Source organism: Dreissena polymorpha, chromosome 1 (assembly GCF_020536995.1).
Source record: "Dreissena polymorpha isolate Duluth1 chromosome 1, UMN_Dpol_1.0, whole genome shotgun sequence".
NCBI classification, from domain to species: Eukaryota; Metazoa; Mollusca; class Bivalvia; order Myida; family Dreissenidae; genus Dreissena; species Dreissena polymorpha.
Genome location: NC_068355.1, coordinates 163,306,342 through 163,319,779, shown reverse-complemented (window position 1 = coordinate 163,319,779; position 13,438 = coordinate 163,306,342). Strand labels below are relative to the sequence as shown.

Sequence of the window (13,438 nt, the reverse complement as noted above, 5' to 3'; positions counted from 1 at the left end):
TATTTAAATAATTATAGAAAGCAGTGGCAACATAGTTTTACACTACAATTTTAATACTTAACACAGACTGGCAATTATTTTCTAATATGAAACTACAGTTGCATAAAACATTTTTAAAACATGTACTAGTATGTACCTCAGTGTTTAACAATTATTGAAAGGAAACGGTTGATATTTTAACAGAGGATGGAATGTTAAGACATTAAATTGGATAAACATAAACAGGGAATAATAAATGAAAAAAAAACATACATGATTTGCAGATGGTCATGTAAATCAACAGAACAGAGTTTTGAGGATTATTAAATAAGTTATTTCAGATATTAAAATCAAATAAAACGATTACAGGAATTCAATTATACCAGAAAACTTGGAGACAATAAATGCGAAACTGCAGAAAAGTACCGAATGATGTACATCAACAGAATGTTTTAGGTTGTTCCATAAAACATCTTTCACCATTGGTTGCTATGGTGATATAGGGTTACACCAGTTGCAGCTGATAGGACAACACATTCATTATCACAGAACCTTTTGCATTTTTCAGAATATTAACTGCTTCATCATGCGTCAGCCCCTCCAAACTGGCCCCGTTCACTGACAAAATCTGATCGCCGCGTTTTAATTGGCCGTTCTCTGCCTCTGTCCCCTTTGTAATGTTTGCCACATAAATCGGAAGGTCACCAATCGGACTGCCATGACCTCCCACGATTGAGAAGCCAAGGCGATCAGCGCCGCGCTCCCGGACAAAAGTCTTGTAATGTTCCGAAACCCTGGAATAAATATAAATAATATCAGCCTCGCATGTGCGTTAAACCTGTGCAGTCTTTATAGGCTTATCAAGGATAACACTTTCCGCTGCTGTGGTATTTTTTGGTTAAAAAAAAACTCTTTTTAGCGATAATCCAGTTTTAAACAGAAAGTGTCGTCCCTGATTCGCCTGTGCGGACTGCATCCAGATACAATTATACTTTAAGATTATTTGAAAACAGTTACTAATATAATTGAACCACACTCTGGAAAAATGAGGCATAATGCATGTGCGTAGAGTTTTTTCCCCGAATAGCCGGTGCAGTATACATAGGCAAATCAGGGACGACACTTACCGCTTCCTGGATATTTTTGGTCAAATTGAAGTCCCTTCTACACAAAAAATAAGTCTAGGCGGAAAGTGTTGTCCGTGATTAGCCTGCGCATTGGCTAATCTGGGACCACACATTACGCACATGCATTAAACCCCTTTATCACAGAGCGCGGCGCAGTTTGTTCAAGGGTTTAGCATACAAATAATGTACCAGGCAACATAACACTTCTCTAACTCAAACGAAAAGTACTGACTAATCTGAATGCTTTAAACCTTCGACGCTTTGATTTCCGTTTGTAGTCATGTGGCAGGATATATAAAGGATTAACTAAACATAGTATACAGACTGTACATACAGTACATTCCAGGGAAACCAGGGCATGTATTCACCAAACAATTCTTAAGCTTCAGGCAACGCATACAGAATATTCTTTAAATTAGGATATTCAAGCATTGCTAAAATTTTTAATCAAGCATGGTATTAACCACCCTACATCTGATCATCCTTCATGTAGAACATTTTGTTTATGACATAATCACCAGTGTTAGCCAGTATATATTCAAAAAACAGGACGGTGAAGGGCAGATTTTCTTGACCGGCGATGATGTTCTGAATGAGTCACGCTTTTGTCTATTGAAACATACTTTGCAGCTTGAATTCTTTTGATTTTTTTGTCTTCCAGCAGGCCTTCGTCAGTGTTATAATATCTCAGAACCTGCCATGGGATTTCATGTCACATGCGATCGGAAGCTTATTTAAAGTCGAAGAGATTGTGGAAGAGATAACATTGGTGTTGCAGTTGTTGCATGTGTTTCTCAATAATGACGCTGAAATTTAAAATCGGCACCATGCTTCTCTTAACCCAAATTCCCTCTGAATCCCGTCAGCTCTTCCGCCTGCAGTTCCTCTGTCTTATTTTTCAATTGGCTAAGCATTATTTGAAGCATGACTTTGTTGGGATCGCTAATGAGGCTGACTAGCTGATGGCGCTGTTTTCTCGCACAGCTTGAGCTTGCCATTTTTCGGAAGGGGGATGATTAGAGACTGGGTCCACTCCTTGGGACACTTCTTCTCCTCCCGTACTTTGGCATAGTGCTATCATGACAGCAATTCTAAGACTTCTTCTGTGTTTAATTAGTTTGATCGGGACGTTGTCCACTCTCGAAGATTGTTCTGCCTTCAGACTGTTCACTGCCGCCTCCACCCCTGCCTAGTATAAAAGGACTTTCGTCGTTCGCTTCTTGTCTTGGAGTTCTGTAGGAGACTGAGATCTAGTGGAAGCGGATAGTTCTAGAAGTTTAAAGTAATCAGTCAGCGTGTTTGGCACTATCGGTCAATATGTCAGCGTCTGCTACAACACTTGCCTTTTGCTGACTTGTGCTGATGATAGTCTTGAGAGTTCTGTATGCCTTCTTATTGCTTCCATAAAGTGATCTCTTTGTCAATGTTGATACATCGCACCTCTATCTATTCCCACTTTGTCTCCTTCTATTTTTTGCTCACCTCCCTGTTCGCTTAATTCTACATTCGATATGTGTGTCCTTCTTATTCATCTGCTCTCTTCTTTTGTCACAGAGGTCCAAGTCTTCGGTCACCATACGCGTGTTCTTCCTCCTTCTCTCTCTCTCTCTCTCTTTCTCTCTCTCTCTCTCTCTCTCTCTCCCCCTCTCTCTCTCTCTTTCAAAAACTCTTTCGGCCAATAACAGCAGGATATTCTTGATGTAGTTGGTGAGGGTGTCGATGTCATTGTCTAGGATGTTCTGGGCTTCATGCTCGCCGCCTGTATGTGCTTCACATTCCTCTGTTCTCTCTGGATCTGTTAAGTTTCTCCAATTCAAGTCTTATGCGAGAGATTTGAACAACAGTTACATTTCATGGTCTTCAAAGCCTTCGTGACCACGTTATTTAGCATCAAAAGTGACATAACAATGTTACTATAAAGCATCTAGCGCTTTGCATGTCGGAGATGTGGCGGTAGTTTTTAATGTCTGCACATGTTAGACTACACCAGATCATCATACCCACGCTGGAAAGAGCTTGTGCGACAGGTGATAAACTTTGAGTATTATGACACATATTAACACTCATCAATTCAACGAATATGTGGGATTTTCTACTTGCCTTAGATTTTAATTTTCTAGAAAGACACGTTTGTAAATAAAGAAGTGAAACTCCAGCTGCTGGAGCAGTATTGAATTTTTATTAAAAACAATTCTTAAAAAATAATAAAAACACAATACCGCTACCAGCCTCTGAAGGCTGAAAATATAACAACATCGAAGATATGTACGGGGATACACGCTACTGCATCCACGCAGCACACATCAAACTGTTGTGCAATGCAATATAAAGAAGTGAAACTCCAGCTGCTGGAGCAGTATTGAATTTTTATTAAAAACAGTTCTTAAAAAATAATAAAAACACAATACCGCTACCAGCCTCTGAAGGCTGAAAATATAACAACATCGAAGATATGTACGGGGATACACGCTACTGCATCCACGCAGCACACATCAAACTGTTGTGCAATGCAATATAAAGAAGTGAAACTCCAGCTGCTGGAGCAGTATTGAATTTTTATTAAAAACAATTCTTAAAAAATAATAAAAACACAATACCGCTACCAGCCTCTGAAGGCTGAAAATATAACAACATCGAAGATATGTACGGGGAAACACGCTACTGCATCCACGCAGCACACATCAAACTGTTGTGCAATGCAATATAAAGAAGTGAAACTCCAGCTGCTGGAGCAGTATTGAATTTTTATTAAAAACAATTCTTAAAAAAAAATAAAAACACAATACCGCTACCAGCCTCTGAAGGCTGAAAATATAACAACATCGAAGATATGTACGGGGATACACGCTACTGCATCCACGCAGCACACATCAAACTGTTGTGCAATGCAATATAAAGAAGTGAAACTCCAGCTGCTGGAGCAGTATTGAATTTTTATTAAAAACAATTCTTAAAAAATAATAAAAACACAATACCGCTACCAGCCTCTGAAGGCTGAAAATATAACAACGTAAAGCATTGTAGTCTCATATCTAAGAATTTAAATAGTGTGAATGTATTCACTTGAAATAAAGTTCTGTCAATCCTGGATTATGACAAAAATGTGCACATCATTGTTGTGTATGTTAAACACTTAAGTTTTTTTTACTGTGACCCTTTTAAATGTAACACATTTATTGTCAAATTATGTTGTCTTTCCAAATTTATGTTGCGGTTAAAAATTTCGGTCCTTTTTATAACGTGATATACACTTTTATCTCAACTAAAATTTAAGTTCTAAAGGACCACAACAAGCAGGCATGATTTCATGCATGTTCTTTTGGACCCCTCTTTAAATGCAAAGAAACAGTATATATGTATACTTACACAAAGCAATTATACGTAAGACGTCAAACAGTAATATCCAGCCATTTTAAAATCGTGGATAGCTTATGTGCAATTAAGAATGAACATGAAATTTGACAAAGAGAAAAACGCGAGCAAATATGTTTAAAGTGTATACTTTGTAATATTATTGGTGTTTTTTATAATTTATTTAGTTTCCACTTAAGTTCTTTTATTATGTTTATATTTCATGTTAATACATGTCTTTGACAAATTTACCATACAAATAACGATACTATGCTGCAATGTTTGTTACATAGAAAATTTAAAATATAGTGTTAAAATATCATACCGTGATATAATAAAGCTTAACAATAACATTACAAAAACACAATGTACAAACTATGGAATATAGAAAGTGTTAAATAATGGAAACATGTACATGTAGAAAGACATTTCATGCAAATGGCGTAAGTGATTTCATAGATAACATTATTAACCATTAACTCACGTTGTGCGTATCACCAGGATGTTGTCACTTTTGTTCCCAACAATCAGCCTGTCAGAACGTTCACTGTAGAATACAGACTCTGGATGAAACAAACCGTCCTTCTCGGAAGCCAGAGTTAACAATCCTCGCACACCGTACACTAGTACCAAATTGTGTGAATCGTACCCACAGACCAGCAGCAGACCTGACTCTGACATGTGAACAGCTGAAAGACCACGAAGTGCAGGATCTTTGAAGGATATTAGGATAGTCCCATCCATAGACATTGTTAGGAGCTTGTCGTGTTTGAAGCTGGTCACATACAGCAGTGATCCACTCACTGCACACTTGTACACTAAAATAAATATATATACAAAACATTGAAGAAGAACATAGCAAAATAATCTGGTGTATAAGTCTGCTCGATGTACAAGTCGAAGAAATTTAAAACACGCTACATACACTATCAAATGTCGTAAATATTGAACTCTTTGGTAAATCATTTGGTTTAATTTTGCAGTTCAATTAATCTGAAAATTCAATAATAAATTGATAAAGTTTAAACTAAAAACCTGGTTGACTTTCATTCCCGGCTGAGCACACAAGATTACTATTAATGTCATACACTTTGACATTTACATTAGACATAGGCGTCGTGACAAACATAATTACTCGAGCAATTAAACAGTTGAACGAACGTACTAAACAGAATTAGTCACATTCTTATGTGGGAAGTGCACTGAACACATTTTCTAACGTCCTCTTAACGTGTGATTTATAATTAACATTTACATGCATGTATGAAAAATACTAAAATATATTGCAGCAGATATCAATTTGTCAGCTCGGAGTTAAAAAATATTTTTTCTCGCCAATATTTTACTGGTTCTATTTTTGGCACTTAACCACATGTAAATCGTTATTTTTATACCTTGCACTGATTGTAAAGAAGATATTTCGAGAGTAAGCATTGAGATACGCGGTTAAACAGTCGGAACTTTTTATTATGATATGATCACCATTGTCATCAAAATTTACATTTGTGTACGTTTTGCAACAAATAAAATTTAATCTTAAAAAAAAATCTTCCATGTTCAGCTTAAATAGTTGAAATATATACACATTTAAGGTGTAAGTTGACATCCGCATATCTTACGTTAAAGTATCATTATATAATCATGGTTAGCGGGAATTGTTAACAACTTTATTACCAATTGCGTGTATTGTGTTTTTCATTGATGTTTCAGGTTTAACAATCAATCAACACTCGGAGGATCAAAGCCATTTAACGCAATTAAAAGATGACGATGTTTGATCAACAACTGATTCAACTAGTGTATGTGCATTAATTACAAAGAAACAAAAACATAATATATTATTGTTTTCGTTAAACAAACACTCGTTAATTTTAATTCAGTATCTCTAATCCCATAATTGTACCGATTCACTTTTTAAATGGGTTGCAATAAGAATGACCAGTTACTATCGCCTCATGACAATGGACTAGTCAATGTGCATGTGATCAAAAGGACCCAACTCCTGCAAATGACTCCCGAGTTACCCACATCGGAAAATGACCGAAGCTAGTTTCTGATTGTTTAAACATCAGAAATCGGTGAATAAACGCGTTGACGAAACAGTATTTTTTTTAATTAGGAAATGTTTGCTGACGAAATTAAAAGGGTTCATTTTGATTGTGGTCAGTACTTTTTACGAAAAACTGTATAGCCGCCTACGGTGGAGATTAATAATGTATTGATATCACGATCGTGATAGGACCGCTTATGTAACCCACGTAAGCGATCATAAATTTCGTTCGCTTATAAAGATAGTACATGTACGTGCAATATTAAACTGTTTGAAAGTATACTGAACCATTTGTAAGCTTTTCAGATAATCGCTTGATTAACGATTACAATAAAAAGTAACCGGTTAATATTGTACTACCCTGTCTCATCCCTACTGTTAACATACTGATAGGATTCGAATATTGGCCTTTCATATATAAAGACGAACAACATACCAATTGACTATCACTCACTGTTCTACCAACACAACCACCGGCGATGGCACAATAATAGTTTTACCAAATTACAAAACAATACCTCGAAACCGACGACGAAAATCCTTAGAATAAGCTTAACATGAAAATGCACACATTTAATTAAAACCAGGCAGAAAAACGGGCACAACATCAACAAAGTGTATAAACCAAAACAGTAATACACTTCACAAATACCAAAGCATGTATATATGTAGTTATGTTGTTGCAGAGGAACTACAGTTTACAGTTTATGCATACACTCAGCACAATACATATGTGATTAGAGGTACTTACAATTGTATACAAACTACTGACTGACCAGGCTGTATAGGTCAATGTTGTGGATTATATATACTAATTACATAGGTATGTTAAAGCTATGGATAATTTTCTAACTCTGATTATAAGTATGCCTATAAATAAGTTAAATTGCTATTATAAAAAAAGGAAACAAGGGAGGAACAACTAATTAAGAATTGCCAGGTGGGTGATTATTATTGAATGATTTTAGAACTTTTTTGATAAATTTGCAAATACTAACCAGCTTGTCTATGTCTTTCTCACGCATAATACTCTTAAAGGTATGTATATTACAGGAGTTAAAATTTACAAATGATAACAGACTATTCCTATCTCTATCAAAATAAGTACGCTTAAGCATATAATGATATTCGTCACCAACATCATTCATATTACAAAGATGACATTTTCTTTCATTTCTCTATAAACCAAGCCAACGACCTTTTTCAATTGGTAAATAATTATTACATAGTCTAAAGTTGAAAAAAGATTGTAAGTAATTTTCAGGTAAATTCATAAAGAAAGGTTCAACGTTATGTTCGGTTTTGTATATTCTGTAATTATAGCATTTAGGCGATTCATTAACTGTACTAACCCAAGTCTGTATATATTGCGTTTTTAGGGATTCTTCTACCATATGTTGCACAGTTTCTTTACTACTTGGGAAATATTGGTCGTACCACATATAGCTTAGGCCAAACTCATCAAGTATATTTTTGATATTTTAACCAAGTATATGAGTAATCATTTACGTATGAATCGTTTAAAAATATCTTATACAACATGGCAGAGAGAGTATTATTATTAATTAACTTGAACCAGAAACCAATAGTTCTCTTCTTAATCAATATACTTAATGGAAACCGCCCTAAATCCCCATATAGCATGACATGTGGGGTGCTTTTCTTAACATGTATTATATGTTTTAGGAAATTTGTATGTATTTTCTCAATGCCACTTAAATCACTATAGCCCCATATCCCACAAGCATAGAGTAAAATAGGTACAACAGTATTATCAAATAACTTCAGCTGACAATCCAGTGGTAAGTTAAGGTTTCTGATCTTAACATATAGACTAAATAAGGCTTTTCTAGCTTGTTGTATATTTGGAAAAAAGAACTCCAAGATATTTAAAACTATCAACAACTTCAAGCTGCTGATTTCTAACAGTTATGTTTCTAGCTCTTCAGTGTCTATCACCAAATACAAGAACTTTAGTTTTATCAACATTTATGTCTAATTTCCAGATGTCACAATACATAGAAAAACTTTCTAACAATGAGATCAATTCATGTTCGGTCTTCGCAAACAATACTGTATCGTCAGCATTCAACAAAACTATCAGTTGCAAGTAAATTTTTAGATCTAAGTCTTCAGTATTTAAACTTCATATATTACGACTTTAAATATATTGTTCTAGATCGTTTAGGTACAACGAAAATAACACAGGCGATAAGTTTTCACCTTGCCTAACGCCTCTGCCACATGCAAATATTCGGTTGTTTTATCGTGTAACTGAATACAGGACTTGATACCATGGTACATATTTTTTATTACATTGAAAAATTCTCCATTTACATTGTATTTTACTAGTTTAGTCCATAGACCTACTCGCCAAACTGATTCAAATGCCTTCTGAAAGTCTTTGAATGCACAAAATAGCTTGGTCTTTTTATGCTTGCAATATTCAGACAATAGCTGTAATATAAAAATATTATCAAGGGTGCTATGTTGTTTCCTAAAACCTGCCTGATTTTTAAGTAACAGGTCATTTTCTTCAAGATATAATGTTAGGCGTTCATTAACAATAACCGTAAATAATTAACTATGCTAAATAGCTGATTTGTTTTAATAATTTGTAAAAAAGATCTTTGGCATGGTGTTAATCGTTGTTGTTTTATTTTGCAGTCGTCGACCAAATATTAAGCAAACTTCGCATATATTAAATACAATTCGCAGACAGACAATATTTAAAATATAGCGGATGCAGCAGATTTTTAGCGAAGCTCTAATCTTGCAATGTAATAATAAAATTGACAAGTATTCTTGACCTAGAGTTACCTAGAAATGATTGTTCATGCCATATGCTCGCCGCACAGTTAAAGATCTGAAGTTTTCTGATAACCCAAATTTTAGAAACGCTCGAAAAGTGAATACAACTCTTTTATAATATCGTCCGTCGCGATATTTGCTGCAATTGAATAGGTTGATCAACGGCGTATACGGCATCTTTTAAACACATTACAATAAATGATATAGTTTATTTAACTGTCATTAAAGGTAGTATTTATTTTAAATTATGGTAGATTTTTATTTACGGTCACTAAAGTTAGCATTTTATTTTTGTTTATTGTTTAAAGTGTTTCCCGCACAGTTCGCGCACAGTGGAAACATATATGATTATTAATCACAATGTTCGCTATTCGTATGTATAAATTCAAGTGAAGATTTCATTAGATATAATGTATTGTTTAACCAATGCGCATTCTTAGCGCACATTTAAACAGTGCTATAAGACTTAAAAATACAATGCTTAGAGAGACATGGTATTATGTTTGTATTATATTAGTATAGATAATAAATAAACTGTCACATTAAAAGAAAAAAAATTATTCTGAATAAAAATGAATTATGTTTTGAACTTTCAGCAGAATCTTCCAATAGAAAACGTATTTTAAAAGTTGTGTTAGTTAATATTGTTTCTGTTTACTACTTGTAAGTAATTCTATGTAGTATTGCAAGCTTCTGAAGAATACTCTTTTTATAATAAGCCAAATCAAATATAATTTATTTATCGGTGTTTAGAAATTCATGTTTTTCAATTTAGAAAGATTACCTGCGTCTGCTACTGAATTATCTTCGTAGATCTTCTTTACAAGCTGACCGTCCAATCGGTATTGATACAAGGCAGTACTTGATGTTACAAACACAGTCCCTTTATAATATGCGATTCCAATACAGTCATGTTCGAATTTAAGTGTCCTGCCAACCACTATCTGACTGTTATTGACAGTGAGGAACTGGATCATGCTTGCTGTATAATATGTAACAGCGAACTCAGTAGAACTGATGCTGCATATGTCACATGGAGAGTTGGGTAAGTCTGTGTGAGCGACAACTTTGTATTGCATATCAATCAGCTTCATTCTTTTGTTGTTCCAATCCGTCATAAGGACCTCTCCGCTAGGTAGTTCAATTATGCTACGTATATCACAAGTGTTCTTATCGGATACTAGTTTGACACTGCGAATCATTACCTCTTTACACTTCGCTATCTCGCCTGATAAACATTTTCCTGAAACTCGATTTGAACCTTCAACATTTCCAACGACACTGAGGCCTGATAGATATTGTCCAACATCAGGATTACCTTGAAAAGTCATGTCAACATTTCGGTTGGCAGATATTTTCTTTAATAATGTGTGCCTGTTTGAAACCATTTCGGTAATTTTAGAATGTGCAATAAATATCTGTACGTTTGGCTTTCCGCAATCGACATCTTTAATTGCTTCCTGCATACTTTTGAAGTCTTCCTTAAGCTTTGAACATTTCCATATGCCGGATTTTATAACGTTTCCTAATGTATTATGCAAAGTGTCCAGAGTCTGTACAGTATTCCCCTCAAGGTGGTCCAACAAGTCGTTAAATGTTTTGCGAAATAGTTGTATTTCTTTGTGCGCTCTATCACGTGCCTCATGAAGTGTCTGCAGGCATTCGTTAGCCATGTCGATTTCTTTACCCAATATCTGCTGTTCCGAGACAAGGGTTGTGGCTAATCGCTGAAAATCTGACTGATTCATCGTCTTTGCCTTTTCCGCTGTCTGCGTTATCTTGTTGCACTGTCTGAAGAAAAAAAACATTACTCTAATGAAAACCTACGTTAAGTACTAGATACATTAATTCTAAGAAATGTATAATTAAACAAACGGAGTTCCAGATCAGTATGACTTTTGCTTATGAAGCTCATTTCATCATTTTATTCAGAAATCACTTTACATTTATTCTTATTAAAGAGGGACTGGCATGCTTATATTACGACGTGATGTTAATATAAACACGTTGTTATGTAATAATATCCCTATTCGAATCGGACATTGAAACGTTCACTTTCATTAGATTAAAGTATTGACAAACAAAACTTGAGATCGCTAGGTCGCAAGACTCGATTATTAAGTAATCACATAACTGATCTTAATTATATTTTAAATACAAATTGATCTGTTTACAAGATAACCAAATACCAATAGTTTATAAATGTTGGTGTAGTTTAAATGACCGGTATTGTATGCTGCATAATAACTTAGCCGCAAACAGGTGAGGAAGTTTAAGTCCGCTTTCGTGAGAAAAATGTACTTTTTGCGAAATAAAAACATTGCTAGAGATAAAGCTAGACTAAAAATGGCAGGGGTCTGAAAAAAGAAACTGGTGGAGCCTGAAAAAGGACAACATGACCTCTTTTTTAATTTATCCATATTGTTATTTGAATTGACTATTATCAATCGAGGAGAAAACAGAAACAGATATATAGTCATTAATGATAGCAAAGGAGGTTTCACAATAGGAATAAAGAAACAAAGCATATTCTTTGAATTGATATCCCCCGCAATTTACAAATTTGTGACTGACGGAAGGACGGACGAATTGGAAGACGGACAATTCAAAAACTGTATCCCATCCGCCCTTGGCGGGGGATAATTAAAGAACATGGCAGATGGAAATACATATTGTGTGCATAAATGTTTTCCATGATGTATTCTTGATCGAAAAAAGGAAAACTTGTTTAGTTTCCTTGAAAACATAAAGTATGAATAACATGTAGTGCATCATTTGTAAGTGAAAAGAACAAGTTCAGATTGATCAGTGTCCCAGATGTTTACATTGCACTTAAACGGACCAGGGAGGAATTACTCAACAAAACCTAGGACTTTTAAACACGTCCTCTACCATGTATGAGACAGGAAGAATTCGACTTGGGAAATAAATAGATTTCTTCGAACTTTTTGATTTTCTTATACATCATGTAATGTTTTTGTTAACAGAACTTAACTAATTGGAATAGTCTAAAATAAGTATAACAGCAAAACGCGTTGATAAAAATAGTTAGGCATATGCGGGAATCAAACCCAGGATTTTCGAAGGAAAAGAGCTCGCTTAATCCCGACAGCGCAGAAGAATGTGTTTGTCGGTCATGAATATTTTAACCCAAATCTTGTTTAGACGTATACCAAGTTATCGTAGATTCATGCACATACCAGGATTCCGTTCAAAACGAAAATAAACGAAATAACACGATTTAACACAAAGTTTATTGAAGGTTTAAAATCTTCTAAGTTTCTACACTTCCATTTGCCGTATGTTAAAGATATTTAAGTAAACTAACTTCCTAACATTGTATAACATGCATCGTCAAGTTCTAAAGGATTTAAACCCACGCAAACGAATGGTAATCCTTCTTAATTGAATCCAATTTCGTTTTACATATCATTTACCCATGATCCAAAATTGAAAAAAACGTGTCCACTTACTTATGATCGTAAAGGTGACACAAAACACAACATAGTGTCATGTGATCTTCACAGAAAAGCTCAATGCGGTGATAGGGGTGTTGTTGACAGTTCTGCAGGAGATCCATTGCGGTCTTGGCAGCGGGCCACTTATCCAGTTCCTTTCTTCCGAATGATTTGTGTTTCTTAAATAGAACATTGTGCTGTTCGATGCATTTATCACAGTATCTTTTTGAACATGGCTGGCAGTAGAACATCGCCTCCCTGTTGGCATTGTCTTCCTCGCAGGCATTGCAGCAATAATCGTATATTACGTCTGAACTAGTGTCCGTCATTTTATCTCTGAATGTATCAGTTTTAACTTCTAGCAATATACGATTCACTACAGTTTATATGGTGGTTAACATGTAAAGCTAGCAATGGGGGTTATCAATTGTGTCACGTGACGGCCTGTACGATAAAGCTTGAGGGTATGAGGCTCATGACGGGTAAACTACTTTAGAATAAAGCGCATACTTCAAAACTAATCATAGTAATTAAATCTGAAATGACTCAGTCTTCGTTCGATATTCGTAAACATATCAGTCAAAAGCATGTACAAACAAGACTATTGCCAAGCAATATATGTCCCCTACCGGCTTCACCATTGTCAGAAATTCCACCATTGT

General features: G+C 35.0%; 1 protein-coding gene across 1 annotated transcript; it reads right to left on the bottom strand.

The window, feature by feature from the left end:
• Positions 1–305: 305 nt before the first annotated feature.
• On the bottom strand, positions 306–13,175 carry LOC127867583 (uncharacterized). Its single transcript, XM_052408857.1, has 4 exons — positions 12,792–13,175; positions 10,103–11,109; positions 4,942–5,275; positions 306–773 (listed from the first exon to the last, which is right to left on the bottom strand). The coding sequence occupies exons 1-4, from the start codon at positions 13,103–13,105 to the stop codon at positions 485–487; spliced, it is 1,944 nt and encodes a 647-aa protein (XP_052264817.1). The 5' UTR covers positions 13,106–13,175; the 3' UTR covers positions 306–484.
• Between the last annotated feature and the right edge of the window lie 263 nt (positions 13,176–13,438).

Bases quoted from the DNA above. Each gene is read 5' to 3' on its own strand.
- LOC127867583 (XM_052408857.1), bottom strand. From the start codon at position 13,105: ATGACGGACACTAGTTCAGACGTAATATACGATTATTGCTGCAATGCC. The intron at 11,110-12,791 runs GTAAGTGGACAC...TTTTTTCTTCAG, and splicing joins TGTCACCTTTACGATCATAA to ACAGTGCAACAAGATAACGC. The intron at 5,276-10,102 runs GTAATCTTTCTA...TATTTATTTTAG, and splicing joins TAATTCAGTAGCAGACGCAG to TGTACAAGTGTGCAGTGAGT.